The 15,524-nt window shown below is 36.1% G+C and overlaps 1 protein-coding gene across 2 annotated transcripts in view; it reads right to left on the reverse strand.

Annotated features, from left to right (window-relative positions):
* Positions 1-15,043, reverse strand: part of LOC102594921 (probable AMP deaminase) — a 17,422-nt gene extending 2,379 nt beyond the window's left edge. For both annotated transcript variants that reach the window (XM_006357189.1, XM_006357188.1), the window contains exons 1-15: positions 14,468-15,043; positions 14,082-14,254; positions 13,022-13,223; positions 9,671-9,849; positions 9,485-9,536; positions 9,237-9,364; positions 8,927-9,106; positions 8,751-8,818; positions 8,486-8,628; positions 8,048-8,109; positions 6,621-6,734; positions 4,689-4,829; positions 2,168-2,320; positions 915-968; positions 727-837 (exon numbers count right to left, since the gene is read on the reverse strand). In XM_006357189.1, coding sequence (XP_006357251.1) covers positions 727-837; positions 915-968; positions 2,168-2,320; positions 4,689-4,829; positions 6,621-6,734; positions 8,048-8,109; positions 8,486-8,628; positions 8,751-8,818; positions 8,927-9,106; positions 9,237-9,364; positions 9,485-9,536; positions 9,671-9,849; positions 13,022-13,223; positions 14,082-14,254; positions 14,468-14,945 — 2,238 coding nt within the window. In that variant the 5' untranslated portion in view covers positions 14,946-15,043. The remainder of the gene's footprint in view (positions 1-726; positions 838-914; positions 969-2,167; positions 2,321-4,688; positions 4,830-6,620; positions 6,735-8,047; positions 8,110-8,485; positions 8,629-8,750; positions 8,819-8,926; positions 9,107-9,236; positions 9,365-9,484; positions 9,537-9,670; positions 9,850-13,021; positions 13,224-14,081; positions 14,255-14,467) is intronic.
* Between the last annotated feature and the right edge of the window lie 481 nt (positions 15,044-15,524).

The raw sequence follows: 15,524 nt of genomic DNA on the forward strand, positions 1-15,524 counted from the left end.
GGGGGGGGAGTAGTAAAATATGATTGCATCTCTACATAGCTCAACATTACAAGTGTAACATGATAATGAATCAAATCGTCAGATGGACCCAAATTTATGGGAAGTTAATTGTACATATAAAACACGCTGCATATTGAATAAATAAAATGTAGTTGAATTGCACACCTACCGCTATCTTAGTGTATATCAATAAAAAAAAATTATTAGATTTGTTCAAGAAAGTAGAGAAATATGATGAAGAAAGGTCCCAGGCCAAAGCTAGATGCAAAACTGCTGGTGAATGTGCAACAAAGTGGACATGCAATACAGCAAGAACAGTTGGGAGCTATTCTAGAGAAACATTTTCTTTTTCAAGTCTATGGATAAACTTGCTTACTCTATATAATTTGACACCTCGATTGACTTGTATACAATACTAGTACTTAAATTGCCCGTACGTTTTTCTTATCCTTTTTCCTCATGATGGTTCTCATTCCAGTGTGTGAATCCCTCTTTTACACCCTCTATATTTTGAAATTAATCATATTAGCAATGCTTCATAAACTTCAACAAGCACCCAATAGGTCATTACAGCCCTTCCACTGTACGCATGTGTAATACAATCTTCCTTAGACCACCCTAAATGATTTAGTAATGTCATCTAATTGCAGGTAATTCAAAAATAGATCTAAACAAAGCTCACTGGCATAAATCAGTTAATGAGGTAAAGGTAATGAGGAGAAGTACCTGAGCAAGGTAGTAAAGATAATGCAGTACAGGGGTCTTCCGCAAATTGATTCCATGAGAAATGTTATGACATAAAAGAAATCCGGCAGCTAAATGATCAACATCACCCGCCTGTATGAACTTGAGAGCATAAATTTGGGGCACTTGTCTGTAACTAACTAAAAAAATCAGCTGAAGCGAACACTAACCTCCCCACAGTGTGGTCTTAATCTGATTGTTGGCAACCCTTTTGATTCGCGAAGCTAAGGACATAAGAAATAATAAGTACATAAGATATAATCTTCCTATGGAAAGAAAGACAACAGTCCACACAATCTTTTAGAAAAGATGTTCTCTACCTTACACGGAGAAAAGGGCGATGGTAGACAGGAAGAAGCTCAATGTATGCTAGCAAACATAAATACTAAAAGAGGTTGATAAACATCACATGATAAAGTTGTAAAATTTCCTTCAAAAGTGGAGTTGTTTATTTTTTCAGCTTCTAGCTAAGATTGTTAAGGGAATTGTTGCACACAAACGAATTCTGTGGGTCTGGGCAGTAAAATTTCTTTTAGAACTCATGTGGGGGAGCATGTGTGGTTGAAGCAAAGAAAGCCTCAAGGCTCTTGGCCACTGGTATCTTCGTTAGGTATCCCATTATGAGCTTGACCTAAACTCCTACTCTTTGTTAAGTTACTGAACAACCAACTTTAATTTGAAAGAACTTGATTGGAATTCTTTATCATGAAACTGTCCAGAAAATAAAAAAATATAAACATCTCTTGCACTATCAATTTAATGACAAGATTTATTCTATTTTCTTTTTTTCTTTTTTTTTGATAACCAAGAAATCACTGAGGGCGACTGGCCATGGTCCGAACCTGGTGGATAACTGATCGCCCCTCTTCTACCCTTCTCCACTTAAATATCAAGCTTTGGTCAGTAGGATTCAAACCTGTGACATCTTGACCATTTATTCTTTTTATTGAGAAGGAATGAATAACACAGAATATAGTTTGCTCATGGACAAATTTGAAACAGAGAGAAAGAAGAATGAGAAAAGAGATGAAAAGAAAAAGAGGATAATAAAATAGGACAAAGGATGCAGGTAATGTAGAGTGACCATCTGGGTATAGAATTGTTCTGTACATGCATTCACTAAATGTCTTAGTCAAATTGGATTCGAATTTCTCTCACTTATTTCTTGAGTTTTCAAAAAGAAGAAGTTTTGGTATTAACTAAATTTATTCAATAGATTAAATCTGCATATGCTCCATCGTCGTTGCTAGGACAGTCACTTTCTTCAGTTCTGACTTTTGATTTTAAGGTACTTCAATTAAACCACCTACTGCTATAGATAATTTTTCTGGAACAAAATTAGGCAGCAAAGGAGGACAAAATTTGATGAGTACATTGCAAATGTAAGTCCTGCTAATATTTGGGATCGTGAAGCACCACTGACCTTGTTGAGTGTATACAAGTTTGCATAACAGTAATAAGCATAATAAGAAAATGCTGGATTGAACTGATTTGTCCATTCATCGGGCTTCGGCATGTGCTTGGTAGGACGTCTCTCTGGTTTACTTTCATCATCTACCATGTCAAAACCTACTACCTGTCCCGGAAATAATAGAACTTTAGGCTACTTCAATTGGCTAAAATTTTCTAATACTATGCATGCACAGAATGTATACAATAAATTGGTTCCTGTATGATGGCATTCTAGCAGTGAATAACAAGAAACATAGAAAAGGATGGCCGCCTTCATTAGAAAGAATAATCTACACATAAATGAAGATATAGACATTAAAAACTAAAGTAGATTCAACTTGTTTCCTAGAAAAAGAAAACTACTGAAACTCAAAGCAAATGGTACCTATAATAATAATTATTGACGAGAAGAGGACAGATTAATAGTTTAAGATGACTAGGGATAATGCATTCAGAATAGTCAGGCCTCAAAGTTTCAGGGGACCCAGTCAGAGTTGGCAAATACTGGCACTTAAAAGCTAGCTTGCATTTAGCCTCACATCTGATAGGTGCATAAAACCCAAATAACAAAATGATATTGGTCTATCTCCGATAGGACTTGACAAATTTGGTCGTCAGTACAACTTTCGGTTATCAGAGAATATCAATCTGTTTTTCTTAACACATAGCGTATACAACTGTGTCTATAGAGGCGTAGAGGCAAATATTCATAGGCATTGCACAACCATAAGCACATTGCAGGCTGCACCTCGCTGACATCGGATAATTGCCCTCAGAAAAGTGAAAGTAGACTCTGAAGGGAACTAAGCTAATTCCAAATGGGTTTGCAACTTTAGTTACAGAGGAATGATGAATGAAAAACAGTATCAGGAGAAAAAACCCAATAAGATGCACCAATGGGGATGCATTTATCTTCTTTCATATCCCTTGAAGGAAGACTCAGCAACAAGAACTGCCAATTATCAACATCAAATATTACTTGTCAAACATTCTGTGGTCTGAAGAATTTCTAGACTCAAACAACGGACCTTTTGCCTAAAGCAGATATGGAGGAAAAGGATCAATATAATATCTAGCTCTTCTACACACACCTTGCTTATGATTTGTATCATGATTAGGGGAGAACTTCTTGGTTACGAGGTGTTCATCTAAGTGAGGGTGGATGGATGTTTTAAGGTATCTCATTTAATGATATTGTCAATGAAAGAGGTAAAAGTTCAAAAATAATGGCATTAAAGTGAGCTTTGAAGCAAAAAGGTATGGACACTATGTAAAACCTTTGCCCAATTTTTAGGCATGAGAGACTATCAAAAACTTAAAATCAAAATGCAGAAAAAGATTTATTCAATGTTTCTGTTAGCAATAGTTGGCAGTGGGAGTGTTCACAGTTCAGTTTTTATTTTTTTTAAAAGAAAACCAATTAAGTCGTTTATTCAATCATTAAACCAAACCAATTAAATTGATGTTTTATCGCTTCAGTTTTTTAAAACACATTGCAGCCTCATCAAATTTCTTAGTCATAACTCCGCCCATGAATCATGGTATTGTAGGTAAACACAATGGGCAACTGCCAGTTGACAATCATGTCAGTAAATAGTTCCTTAGCTTTATCAAGTTCTCCAGCCACAACATATCACTAAATCAAAAGAACTAATAGTAAACTGGAACACATCCAGAATGGTCAAAACAAAATATGGTCTTACAGTGCATGACACAGACTCCAAACAACAATTACAAGCTTATTTTAGTTTAAGGGTGGAGGTCCTAGAAGACAACAAAGGCAAATTAGATGAAGACGTTTCTGAAAAGTTTGTTAGACAGGAACAACATCTAATCTAACTTTGAATTACTTGATCGACCAACAATGTATCCTATTTAATATTTATAGGACTGTTAACATTGCCGACCTCCGTAAAAGAAAGTGTCACCTGAAAGTCAGAAGTAGTTTTCAGACCATCTCTAAAGGACCCAATAGTAATTATTCTAATTGATGCATCATGGATGATTTCATGGCTATATTAAACTAAGCACTTTACCAATGCAGTTTAGCTGTTAAGCAAGCAATTGCCACAACATACATTTGGGCACATGAGATGCATGTATACTTATCCCAAGAAATAGAAATCACAGAGAACCACATAAGTAATATAGGAAAACCAAAAATACATATATGTACTTCCATAGCTGCACTCATTAAAACTCTTGCTCCCAAGATTCATATTGAAAGGTTGCAGTAAGCCCTAATGGGTTTCTTGCAGGTCCATATCAAATGTTATCTTGGACAAACTTCATGGAAAACAATTTGTAGCAGATAAGAACAAATTTTTTTAGATAAAAGTAAGAAATGAGGGGCAAAGGAAATGCTGTTTATTGGCTGCAGTGCACAAAATTGAAGTCGACAGATTATAAAAGAGAAATCAGAAAAATTCAAAATATAGCTTTGGTGTTTAGGGTAAACAACGTAACTATAAAAGATTAGAAAGGAAACATACCTGCATTAAGAACAGATGCAAATGAGGATGAGACTTTGGATCAACTGTGACCTCAAATAGTGGAATGAACACATTATCTAGAATATTCTGGAAGGATGTGACAGTTCCCATACTCCTGTACACATTGTATAACCGAGGGAGCTGCAAAGTGTAAAAGTGAGAAATGCATCATATATCCATAAGCAAATATAACGACATAATCACTGAAAGGATCTAAATTAACTAGGAGAACTGATTTTGTGATTAACTATTACATTCAAGTAGAACTTAGAACTTGCTGCACTAAGACGTAAACTAGAAGCACATGGGCAGAGCAGCAGCCCCATCATTTATCCACCAAATATCCGCTTACTTTCCTCCTTACCTCTTCCTCTTTCCCTCACCCAGATTCCCATATGGGAAGGGAAAGTTTATCTCATTCAGCATTTAAAGTCTATTTTGGTGCTCACTTTATCAAGCAAATTCCTAAATATTCCAACATCATGTCTGAACCAATCAAATCGACACCAAATACTAAGCAAACCATGCTCTCAGTTAGTCACCATTACCATGCTACCAGCATCAACCATTGGGTCCTCCACTTAAGCACTTCATAAATAGCTTATACTTTAAAAAAATATCAATGCCATCTAGAAAAACTTCTAGAATATGCCCAACCCACCTAACACATTTCTATATTGAAACGTGAGTACAGAAATGTGTAACAAATAGGAGAGTCTTCAAAGCAAGGGATGGGTCTGGCAGTGATATGGAGAGCAATGTGTCCGCAAGGCAAAATAAGAAAGAAAAAGTGATGGGAGGTCCTATACATGTTTATGCAAGTATTCGTAGCTAAGAATTCTCTAACTTTTTAGAAATGTGTAATCCTCATGTAATTTATCATATTTGTGTAGGTGATGAAGGTGGTAAGGACAGTAGCCCAAATGAAAAGCAAACCAAGTTAACATAGTAGCGATAGGGTGCTATCAATTTTACAATTTATTCTCCAGCCATCAATCTCTTTTTCATGTGATAGCAATACGCATTCAGTGGCATACACAGAATTTTTAGGAAGCAGTGTCGACTTTTAGGGAAGGAATGATAAAATTTCAATTATCATCATAGATATAAGTAGGTTATATTATTAAGTTGGAAGAGCTCTTGAGTTCAACTCTATTTAACCACAATTTTAAGCTTAAGTATGATATATTTTGCAAAAAATATGCTTTGATTGGGGTTTGAACCCCCAACCTCAATCAACAAAATCTGCCAGCAAACCAACGCGCCAGCTAATAAGTTTTATCACATAGGGTCATTTTGTTATATACTTAGTAAAATTTTCTGAGGAAGGGATGTCGCTTGACACCCCTTCGCTTAACGTAAAAACGCTCTTGTAGGCATTAGCAAGTCATGAAATGGGCCAGAAACGGAAGAGAATCACCAATATAATACTGTGATAACGATAAACATGCACCAAAATAACAGAGAACACAAGCCTATTGCAACCACAATACTCAGCCAGCTACACTTGGAAATGGAAGTGGAGAAGAATGGCCAATAGTGGATAGTGATGTATCATAAAAAAAGAAGCTTCTGAAATTAAATTGCCTTGGTAATAAGGAGCAAGTCAAGAAAAATTTGAATTTCGGGTTAAAGACATCATATTCGATCAAGTAGATCGTGACCTAACTTCAGAAGTGTCAAAACTCCAAATCTACGGTGAACAATATTGTTCTATACAACTTTCAAAAGTTCTAACAATTCAAATTTAAAATTTTGAACTAATATTTTCACTATAAAATAAGCATTCAATATTCACCCATTACTTCAATATACTGCTAGTAGAATAAAAAGGTCAACATCTTAAGCTCTGTGTCCAGTCAAATAAGAGAATATAAAATGAAAAAAAAGGCTTAATTTACACAAATATTACATGATCAGCATAACACCCACCTGAATCAACCATACTGCATTTTGGCTATAAAGTTCATTGTTCACAAACCAGCTAGCCAGTGTATCCCATTCACTTTGTTTCCTTCCATAGATGGAGATTCTGTATTCAGCCAACTGTTCAAGAAGAAAGGATTGTCATACATTAAAACGGCATATTGTCCCCATACTGAACTATGAAAGAAGTACTCCGCAAATAAGGTGTATATTAACAATCAGAGCCTAGAATAAAAAAACAGGAGACAAATGCTAATGTGATAGCTACATGTTATATCTTAAAAGTATCATTAAGTACCCATAGGTCATATTTGAAGCAGGTTTCACTCTTGAGGGCTACAAACTGCCTAAGCCAATCAAACGGCATTCTCACAAGTTGCAAGAACTACAGTCACATGCAGCAAGCAATTTAAAGATAAAAAAAAAGTAGCCAAGCGTGTTCCTAGAGGTCAATGAAACTGGGATGGACCATGAGAGACTGGGACTCATACCCCAGTAGATGCAAAAGAGGGGGGAAAAAAAAAAGAGGAGAAGAAAGAAGTAGTAGTTTGGTGGTTTTTCTATTCATATTTCTAAACCTTGGTGGATAGGGTTATTTGCGAGGTAGAAGGTACCTTGAACACCCCGTAATCAAAAAAATCTTAAGATACAAACAAAAACTAAAGATTTTTCTAATCACAAAAAACAAACAATAATTTCCAATCAGCATGAAGCTCCAGGAAAATTCCCGGATAAACAAGAAGTTGCACATCAACAGATTGACAATTATGAATCTGGTACTTCTGAGTACAGCAACAAAATTAGACTTCGATAACAGAACCAATTTCTCATGAACACCTTGTCATGGCAAAGAGATATAGATTGGAGCAAATATTCAGTCAGCAGAAGTCATATATTTGCAAACAACAGTTGAATCATACACTATTCCAGAAAAGAAGCCATTTGTGTCAAATTCTCCCTGTCCCTAGTTAATTATCCTAATCTAACTTTGACAGTCAACTTGTTTTCAAGTTTGGTCATCCAATCCGTTCAACAAGTTGTTGTTAGATGTGGGAATCACACTTCAATGAGGCATAATTGCAGCAGTTTGGGCTCTTGCAAATGGTATGCTCTTATTAGGTCAAGTTCAAATCAAGACAATCAGAGCACAAATTATCCTTTCAAAATCAATGACAGTAAGCTCTCCCATATACAAGGTCAAGCGAAGTAAGATTTTTAGTAGTCTCACAGCATTTAATGTAATATTCTTCTATTTATCAAGAAGTATGTAGAGTTGATCTTTGTTCAGTAATTTCAGGAAAACTGGGGCAACAACTGAATGAGTAAAATGGTATTATATTCATCTTTTAAAAAAATACACACATTATATGTTAGGAAAAAAGAGTTGCACATGCTTAAGTCGTCACAATACTGATTAAGGTATGTTGTTGTACCTGGTATTTGCTTGCTTCAAGATCTTGCAAGACTTCCTTAGTGACTTCAGCCAAGAAGCGTCCTGAATAAGACAATATTTTGAAAACAAAGAAATTTATTGTGGACTGTTACCGAAAGAATAATTAGGTGTCATCAAGCAACTGTCAACAAAAAAGAAAGTGCAGCTTTAACAGTATGGTAACAGTTGCCTTGATGGAGGTTCCAAATAAAATTACTCGCTGCAGAGATTTTTAATTGAACAAAATTTAAAGTTAACTGCTGCAGAATGTGTTCAATGGAAACCAAATAAAATTCATATCATATGCTTTATTTATGACAGTTGTGTTACAGGAGTTTCAGGATAAAATTGAAGAAAATAAGGTAGAACTGTGATGTCAAATGACAACTCTGTAGGATAGGTAATTCACTGTTAGAAGCTGTGTTTTCAAGGAACACACCTTGGATAAGGTTGTCTTGCTTTAGAAAGATTTCTCTGAGTCTGCTTTGTCCGCAAGGATTATATTTGAGATTGAATTTGTCAAACCGGTGAAATGTACTCTTATCAGCATGTACGTCCAATAGATCAACATTCATATCATACCTGCAAATAAAGTGCTTAGAAGAGAAAGAATAAATAGTGGACCTCCCACCCTGGGCACAGATAGCAGAATATTAGAACTTATGCAGAAAAACGAAAGAGAGCAGGGGAAGATTGATGCAAACCCTGTCAAGTCCAAACTCTCAAAGACTTCCTTCAGTGTAAGATATTGTCCATCCCGAAATATGACTACCTGTTTAGCGAAGACTCATGTGATTAAGACCAAAAGATTAGGCATGCCTATATACCCACAGAAATCTGCAAGTGAAAGCATATTCCCTGGAAGCAATAATTTTCCTACCTCGTCAGGTTCTTTTCTCAGTTTCGACTTGATGAACCGCAGAAGATGCTTCTGATTCATGCAAGCAGAATGATGCACATGAGTATCAACCTTTCTGATATTGTAAAAATCACGATGAGGTGCACTTTTTTGAGCCAGAAATTCCCGGTCAGCATTTACGAGCAAATGGAGGCGAAATTTCTGTACCATATCAAGAAAATGCTATGAAAAAAAAAAGAGAATTAACAGGTGGTACAATATCAAGAAAATGTACGATATCAACAAAATTGGACAAAGGGGGGAAATTAAAGAGAATTGCCAAACCCGTCACCTCCTCCAGAAATCTCAAACGATGATGACAATAAGAACGAACATTTCCTACAGCCATTACTTTGAGGACATGGTGCATATCAGTGAAAAATGTTGTTGCGCTAGCAACAGGGAACAACTCTTCCGTATCTACAACATGCAAGGTAAGACGTAAAGATCCCATGAAGAAGGCAGACAAGAATTAATGATGAAACAGTGTCAAACTACTACATCCAATCAAATGTGCTCCACTTTTGAAACCAAACATACCGTTTTCACTAGCATAAACACGTACAACTCCGTCCTCCATCTTAAAATGGTGCTGCGTGCAATCCAAGAAGTATTATTATTAGAAATTGTGCTTGAGACAACATCCATACTTTGAGATACTGAGAATACGGCAACCTAAAAATCAAACCCTTTACGGTCATAAATGAGTTGAGGATCACAACTCACAGAAGATGCTTCTGAGTGGCCAAAGCTAAATGGATCATGTTTCTTATCTGACGCTTTTGATTCACTTATTGTCTCTTTCATCCATGGAGCAACTTCTTCCCTGTAAACATACTTCTCTCTCAAATCTAAACATTCACGGATCAACTTCAGTACTTCTTCCTCCTCGACGTTTCCAGGATCTGCAGAAGAAATGATAGCAATTGAAAGAATAATATTAAGTATGACCAAGATCACAATAACACAAAAACTTTCTTAAATTTGAGAGATCTCACTAATAGTAGTTGACACATCCCTCATTAGTTTACCACATAATATTGCATGAGAATACATCATAACAACCGACCACCCCCTCCCAAATTTATGTTTTTGTGCACCAAGCCATGTAACAAATGCATTTATATGTTGCCTAAATTGTTTATGACTTGTTGGTATGAGTCCCGAGGGGGGTCGGGCTTGTTCGGATCAGTTTAGAATTGGACATGGTACAACAGTGATCACAGAGAGCAAGTCTGCAAACACGGAAAAGAGGAATCTGAGGAATCGAGGATGTAGGATTGACAACTTTGTGATCGCAATGTAAGACCTTGGCTTACAGAGCCTCATCCACAATTGCAAAGCAGGGACTGTGATGGCGACAAGAGCCCGGCTCATCTGGCTCCACAATAGTAGCAGGGGTTCCGCGATCACATAAACCCTGGTATGTATATTAAGAGCAATGGGACAGACAACTTCTCTTCACAAATCAGAGTTCTGAGCTACGAATTTGAGTTATTCTAAGAGAGGTAATCACTAATTAGCCAAAGGTAACAATTCTAATTCATTTTTAGAGCTCATTACATGATATGTGTGGATTTTTGCATCCAAATCAACAGGATTAATGGGTGAAATTCTGGTATTGAGCTCCAAGGGTCATTTGGTGGCTGGTTAGAGTTATGTGGTGATCAGAAATGCAGGAATTAATTATGCGGGGTTAGTTATTTCATCTTTTACCCAGCATAAAATGATATATAAATTCCCTCATACATGTATTAGTTATGCAGAAAAAAAAACATGAACCTAATATTGTGACACCAATGCTATGTTGTATGTGGAAAAAACCAACCAAACATCATATAACTTATGCTAGATTCTATGTGGGGATCATTTTTTTTCTTTTGATGAAGAAATAAATTTCATTAGAGAAGGGCAAAAGCTAGCCCGTACACAGAAGTATACCAAAAATAGAAAACCTTACAAGAGGACATGGTTTTCTATATATAACACCCACCCATCTGTACATGTAGGAATCCTATGGGTGCACCAAACAGAAACGAGGGGAAATAGGCTATCCCTCAAAAGCTCTTCTATTCCTCTCTCGCCATATGATCCACATAAGTGCTAGGGCAGCGACATCCCATTCCCTACATCTTCTCCTACCTCTTCTAAATGCCTGATTTCCTTGGCAATGTATAAAGTTTTGTTAGTTTTATTACATGAATAACTCCTCTCTAACCCGCAACCAACCGACTCCTAAATTCCTGAAGTAGAAAACTAAAGATTTGAACCAGTTACTACAAATTGAAACATTATCATATATTTGGACTCACTGGACTGCTCGTAATCTGTAAACTATTGGGTCACGGGGTTTGACCAAGTTTGCTAATTGGGTTGACTTTGACCGTGGATTATATTTTCAAAATGGGTACAATAGATTGGTATAACACTATTAAACATCCTTTTGCATAGATCGGGACACTTTGAGGATAAACAACGTGGAAAAGAACTCATGGTAAGTTAAGATTTGACTTCTAAAAGGGTTTTGTCCTTAAAATATAAGCATATAGGGATTACTTGAACCATATGTTATGACTATGGGGGGTCACATGCCACAGTTCAGTTACTCATTCACATTGTATATGCAAATATGACCATTGAGCATGTCTAATACATGGTTCCAATTTCCAACATAGTTATTGGGCATTTTATTACATGGCTTGAGATCAATATTTTAGTATGATAGATACATGGCTCCATTGCGTGTGGACGGGATCCTCCCTCATGAGTCAATAACCATGGAGGACCCTTTGGGAGTGACACGCCTTTGATGCATTTTTTACATGTACCCCTGCAGTGCTCATTTCAGTTCATGATGTTAATTATATTCGTGTTTGATGTTACCTGACATGACTAATATGATTTGTGAGTTACAATGTATGATGTTATATACTGTAGGATGCAAATTCGTTATGTATTGTACTATTCACTATTTTGTAAAGTCTCGTCACAGCCCTTTTTGGTGGTGGCCTGGTGGGATATATGACTCACTGCTCTTATCCTTCTTTTGTTTCAAAGACATAATCGAGTACCAGTGGGTTACATGGTTGATCATAATCAAGACTTGATAGTTCATGATGTTTTGATGGGATCTCAACTCCAAACCACTCTCATAGGGGTCGTTTGGTTGGGAACAAGTTATCCTGAAATTAATTATCCCGGGATAAGTTATCCCACCATTTATATGGGATAACTTATCCCATCACTATTGTATAAAAGGTGGGATAAATAATCCAAGGACTATCTAATACCTCCAACCAAACGCAGGATAAAATAATCCTACATTTTATCCCGAGATTATTATACTTTATACCTCACACCAAACGACTCCTTAAAGCTAGATGTTTACTTATGATGTTCAGTTGGGTTAATTTAACCCCTGTATTTAGCACTGGACAATTTCTAGACTTGTACTAGTTTGAAGATTGTACAGGAGCTAACAACTTTTGCTTATGCTCTCTGCAATCCCTTTTGCCTATTCTGTTATTCCGCATCTGCTTGATGCTTTTTAATGAAATGTCTTACTTCATCAAAAATAAATAAAAAATCAAGACTTGATAGTTGTTCCAGTGGTGAACCAACCATTATCGCTCTGTGATACCTAGGATATCTTCAGGTTGTCCTTTCAATTTCAGGTTGTCAGGTTATGACCCATTTATACTTTTAGATACTCCCAAGTCAGTTGATGGGCTTAGGCCTTAGTTGTTTAGATATGTAGACCGGGTTATTGTGTTGGCTAATACACAACTGTTGTTGGATTATACAACAGTTTTGGCTTAAATGTTTATGAATGTGTGATATATGTTAAAGCACGGGTAGCTTGACAAGTAGTTGCAGCATGTTGGTGTCAGATAAGGATTATTGGGATTTCGGGTTGAGACAATGATAGTTGTGCATTGGATAATCAGACGTATTACGAATTATACATGTTTCACCTTGATTATCAAGGAAAATAATTTATTATGAGATATTCATAAGCAACACTTGCTAGAGGATATAGTCTTCTAAAACCCGTAGAGAACAAGAAGATGAGAATACCATGTGTTGTAGCAGGCAGGGGCAAAATGTTGTTGAAGAAACTGGGATCATTTTCCACAATGTGCATAGATGCTTTGTCTACCTCTCCAACATCATGATCAATGTTAGATCTTGCCTCAGGTACGGCCGTTTTATGCTGAAGATGAATATGACTTTCAGTCAAGGCAGAAACAGAAAATTCTTCTTCGGTTGGACCGATATCCTACAAAGTAATGGGAGCAAAAGAAGTGACTTCATGAGCGATTTCAGTTTTAAAATATCTAATTGTCCTAATCTTAAAACCATAGTGGCTGGTGGGAAGATAGCAATCCGATGCAGCTGAACTACCTTAAGTCAATAAGCTGAATAAAATAATCATCAAATGTTTGTGAAACTAATGACATGCAATTTAACATTTGATCAGTCGAGATGAGAGACTCTAAATATCCACGGCAGGAAGAAATAATAAGTATAATGCTCAGAAGCTTTGAGAAATTGGAGAGAATGCTAGGGTGATTGGAAGCAGCACATATAGCAATTTGGTCAGGATGACATATACCATATGCAGTCTTTTCTTTCTCTTCCTCTTGTATTCTTTTAGCAAATACATTAAACAATTCTCATCATCATGCACTGATGCACACATGCTACACAATATAGAGAATAATTTGGCATTCTTATTTTCTCTATTATTTTAACCACATGAAACACACACCTGAGACTCTACCTAAATTCAGAGAGTTAGAAACAAACTTAATGCTTTGATACAACACCAATGAAATACTCCTTGAATACACTCAGTACCTCATTGTCATTGTGGTTCTTTCTGAATAAAATTACTTAACCTATAAAAAACACTACTCCTATAAATCCAGTGAAGTGTAACTTCACATTCATATACCTAGAACTTCAGGCTTTATTAATCAACATTAAATGTCAGTAATTAAATATTTAAATGTTAAAACACCATTGGGTGTAAGGAAGAGAAAGTTAGATGAGATTATATTCAGATATGCATATATGTCCATAAATATGGCAAAAGCTTGTCAGAATTCACATTTGAGCAGTTCAAAAATTTTACATTTTCGTAAGAGTAAACAACATCCTCTGCAGCAACATCAAACTCGCCTTTGTCCTCATTAGAGTTGCCAACACCTTCAACTACAGAATCAGCTGAAAGTTTCGAAGTCATTGGCTTCCCAACAGATTCCACTCGCATTGTCGGATTCAAGCTACTCACAACTCTTTCTTCACCTGCAATATGACAAAGTATGGAATATATAATGAATACTCACAAATCTATCTTCACCTCAAATATGACCTGTCTCAATCCATCTCATCCTAACATATTCTCATAATATTACGTATTGTGATTATTGTAAAAAATCCATCATAAATTAAATATTCTTATACTGGCTATCAATCACACAAATAAAATTCAAAAAGTCTCGAGTTCAAAGCACGTACCACTCTTGCTTTTGTTTCGAGGAGAAAATGAAGTCGAAGGAACCAAATTAAGTCTCTCCATGGAATTCGACGATAGTATCTTATCAGTCCGATTTAAACTCGAATCCTCACTCATCCACTCATTCGATAAACGAACATTAGGCATTGACGACGAAACTCTGTAACTTCCCAACACATTACCATCATTATCATCATAATCATCATCATCATCAATATTATCAATCGAAGTCGATAAGTTACTGGTGTAAACATTCCTAGTGTTAACATTTTCAATCTCATCTTCATTGAAATCAAACTCTTCCGGTTCGGAATCGGAAATAGGGAGACTGTGTCGACGTTTCTGGCGAAGCTTGATGAGGCGTTCGAGAACTTCGTCGACGCTGTATTTATGGAAGTAGAAGGCGGCGATAGCCATTACGGAAGCTCCGAAGAGTGCTGCTATGGTGAGGTGCATTTGAGAAGCTGATGGGCGTAACATTTTTTGGTTTGTTGAAGCAAGCAAGTGAGGTGGGAGTGATTAGCGTTTTGGGTTTTATAGGGTTTCACTTCCAGAGGTTTATGTTAAGTTAACCTGGCTTTGTTGTAAGTTATAATATTGGCCGCATACCATATGTATATACATTTCAAATTTCGAGATATAAAAAAATATATTACTATAATTTTTTTTATATATCTTTTAAATATTTGTAATACATAATTTCTAAATGCATTAAAAAAAAAAAGGATGTTTGGTTTATCGTAAAATTTGAATATGTCACATAAACTAAGACAAATGAAAGTATTTTTATATTTTATAATGTTTAATGGGTAAGTGAAATATTTTTCAAAGAATATTTATATATATTCTAGTAAAATACTATGAAAATAAGATACATAAACGGCTTCGAAGGTGGCGATTGGTGAGGGATGAGATGGTCAAGGCCTCAAGGGATGTGGAATGGGGAATGAGGTTCGATGGTTTATAAGGAAGAAATTTTGTAGAGTTGCTATTGGCAGGATTTGTTTTTCTTTTTTTAAGTGGAAGTCCGTATTAGAGTCCCGACTAAATTTGAATCGC

Source organism: Solanum tuberosum, unplaced genomic scaffold, assembly GCF_000226075.1.
Source record: "Solanum tuberosum cultivar DM 1-3 516 R44 unplaced genomic scaffold, SolTub_3.0 scf00243, whole genome shotgun sequence".
NCBI lineage: Eukaryota > Viridiplantae > Streptophyta > Magnoliopsida > Solanales > Solanaceae > Solanum > Solanum tuberosum.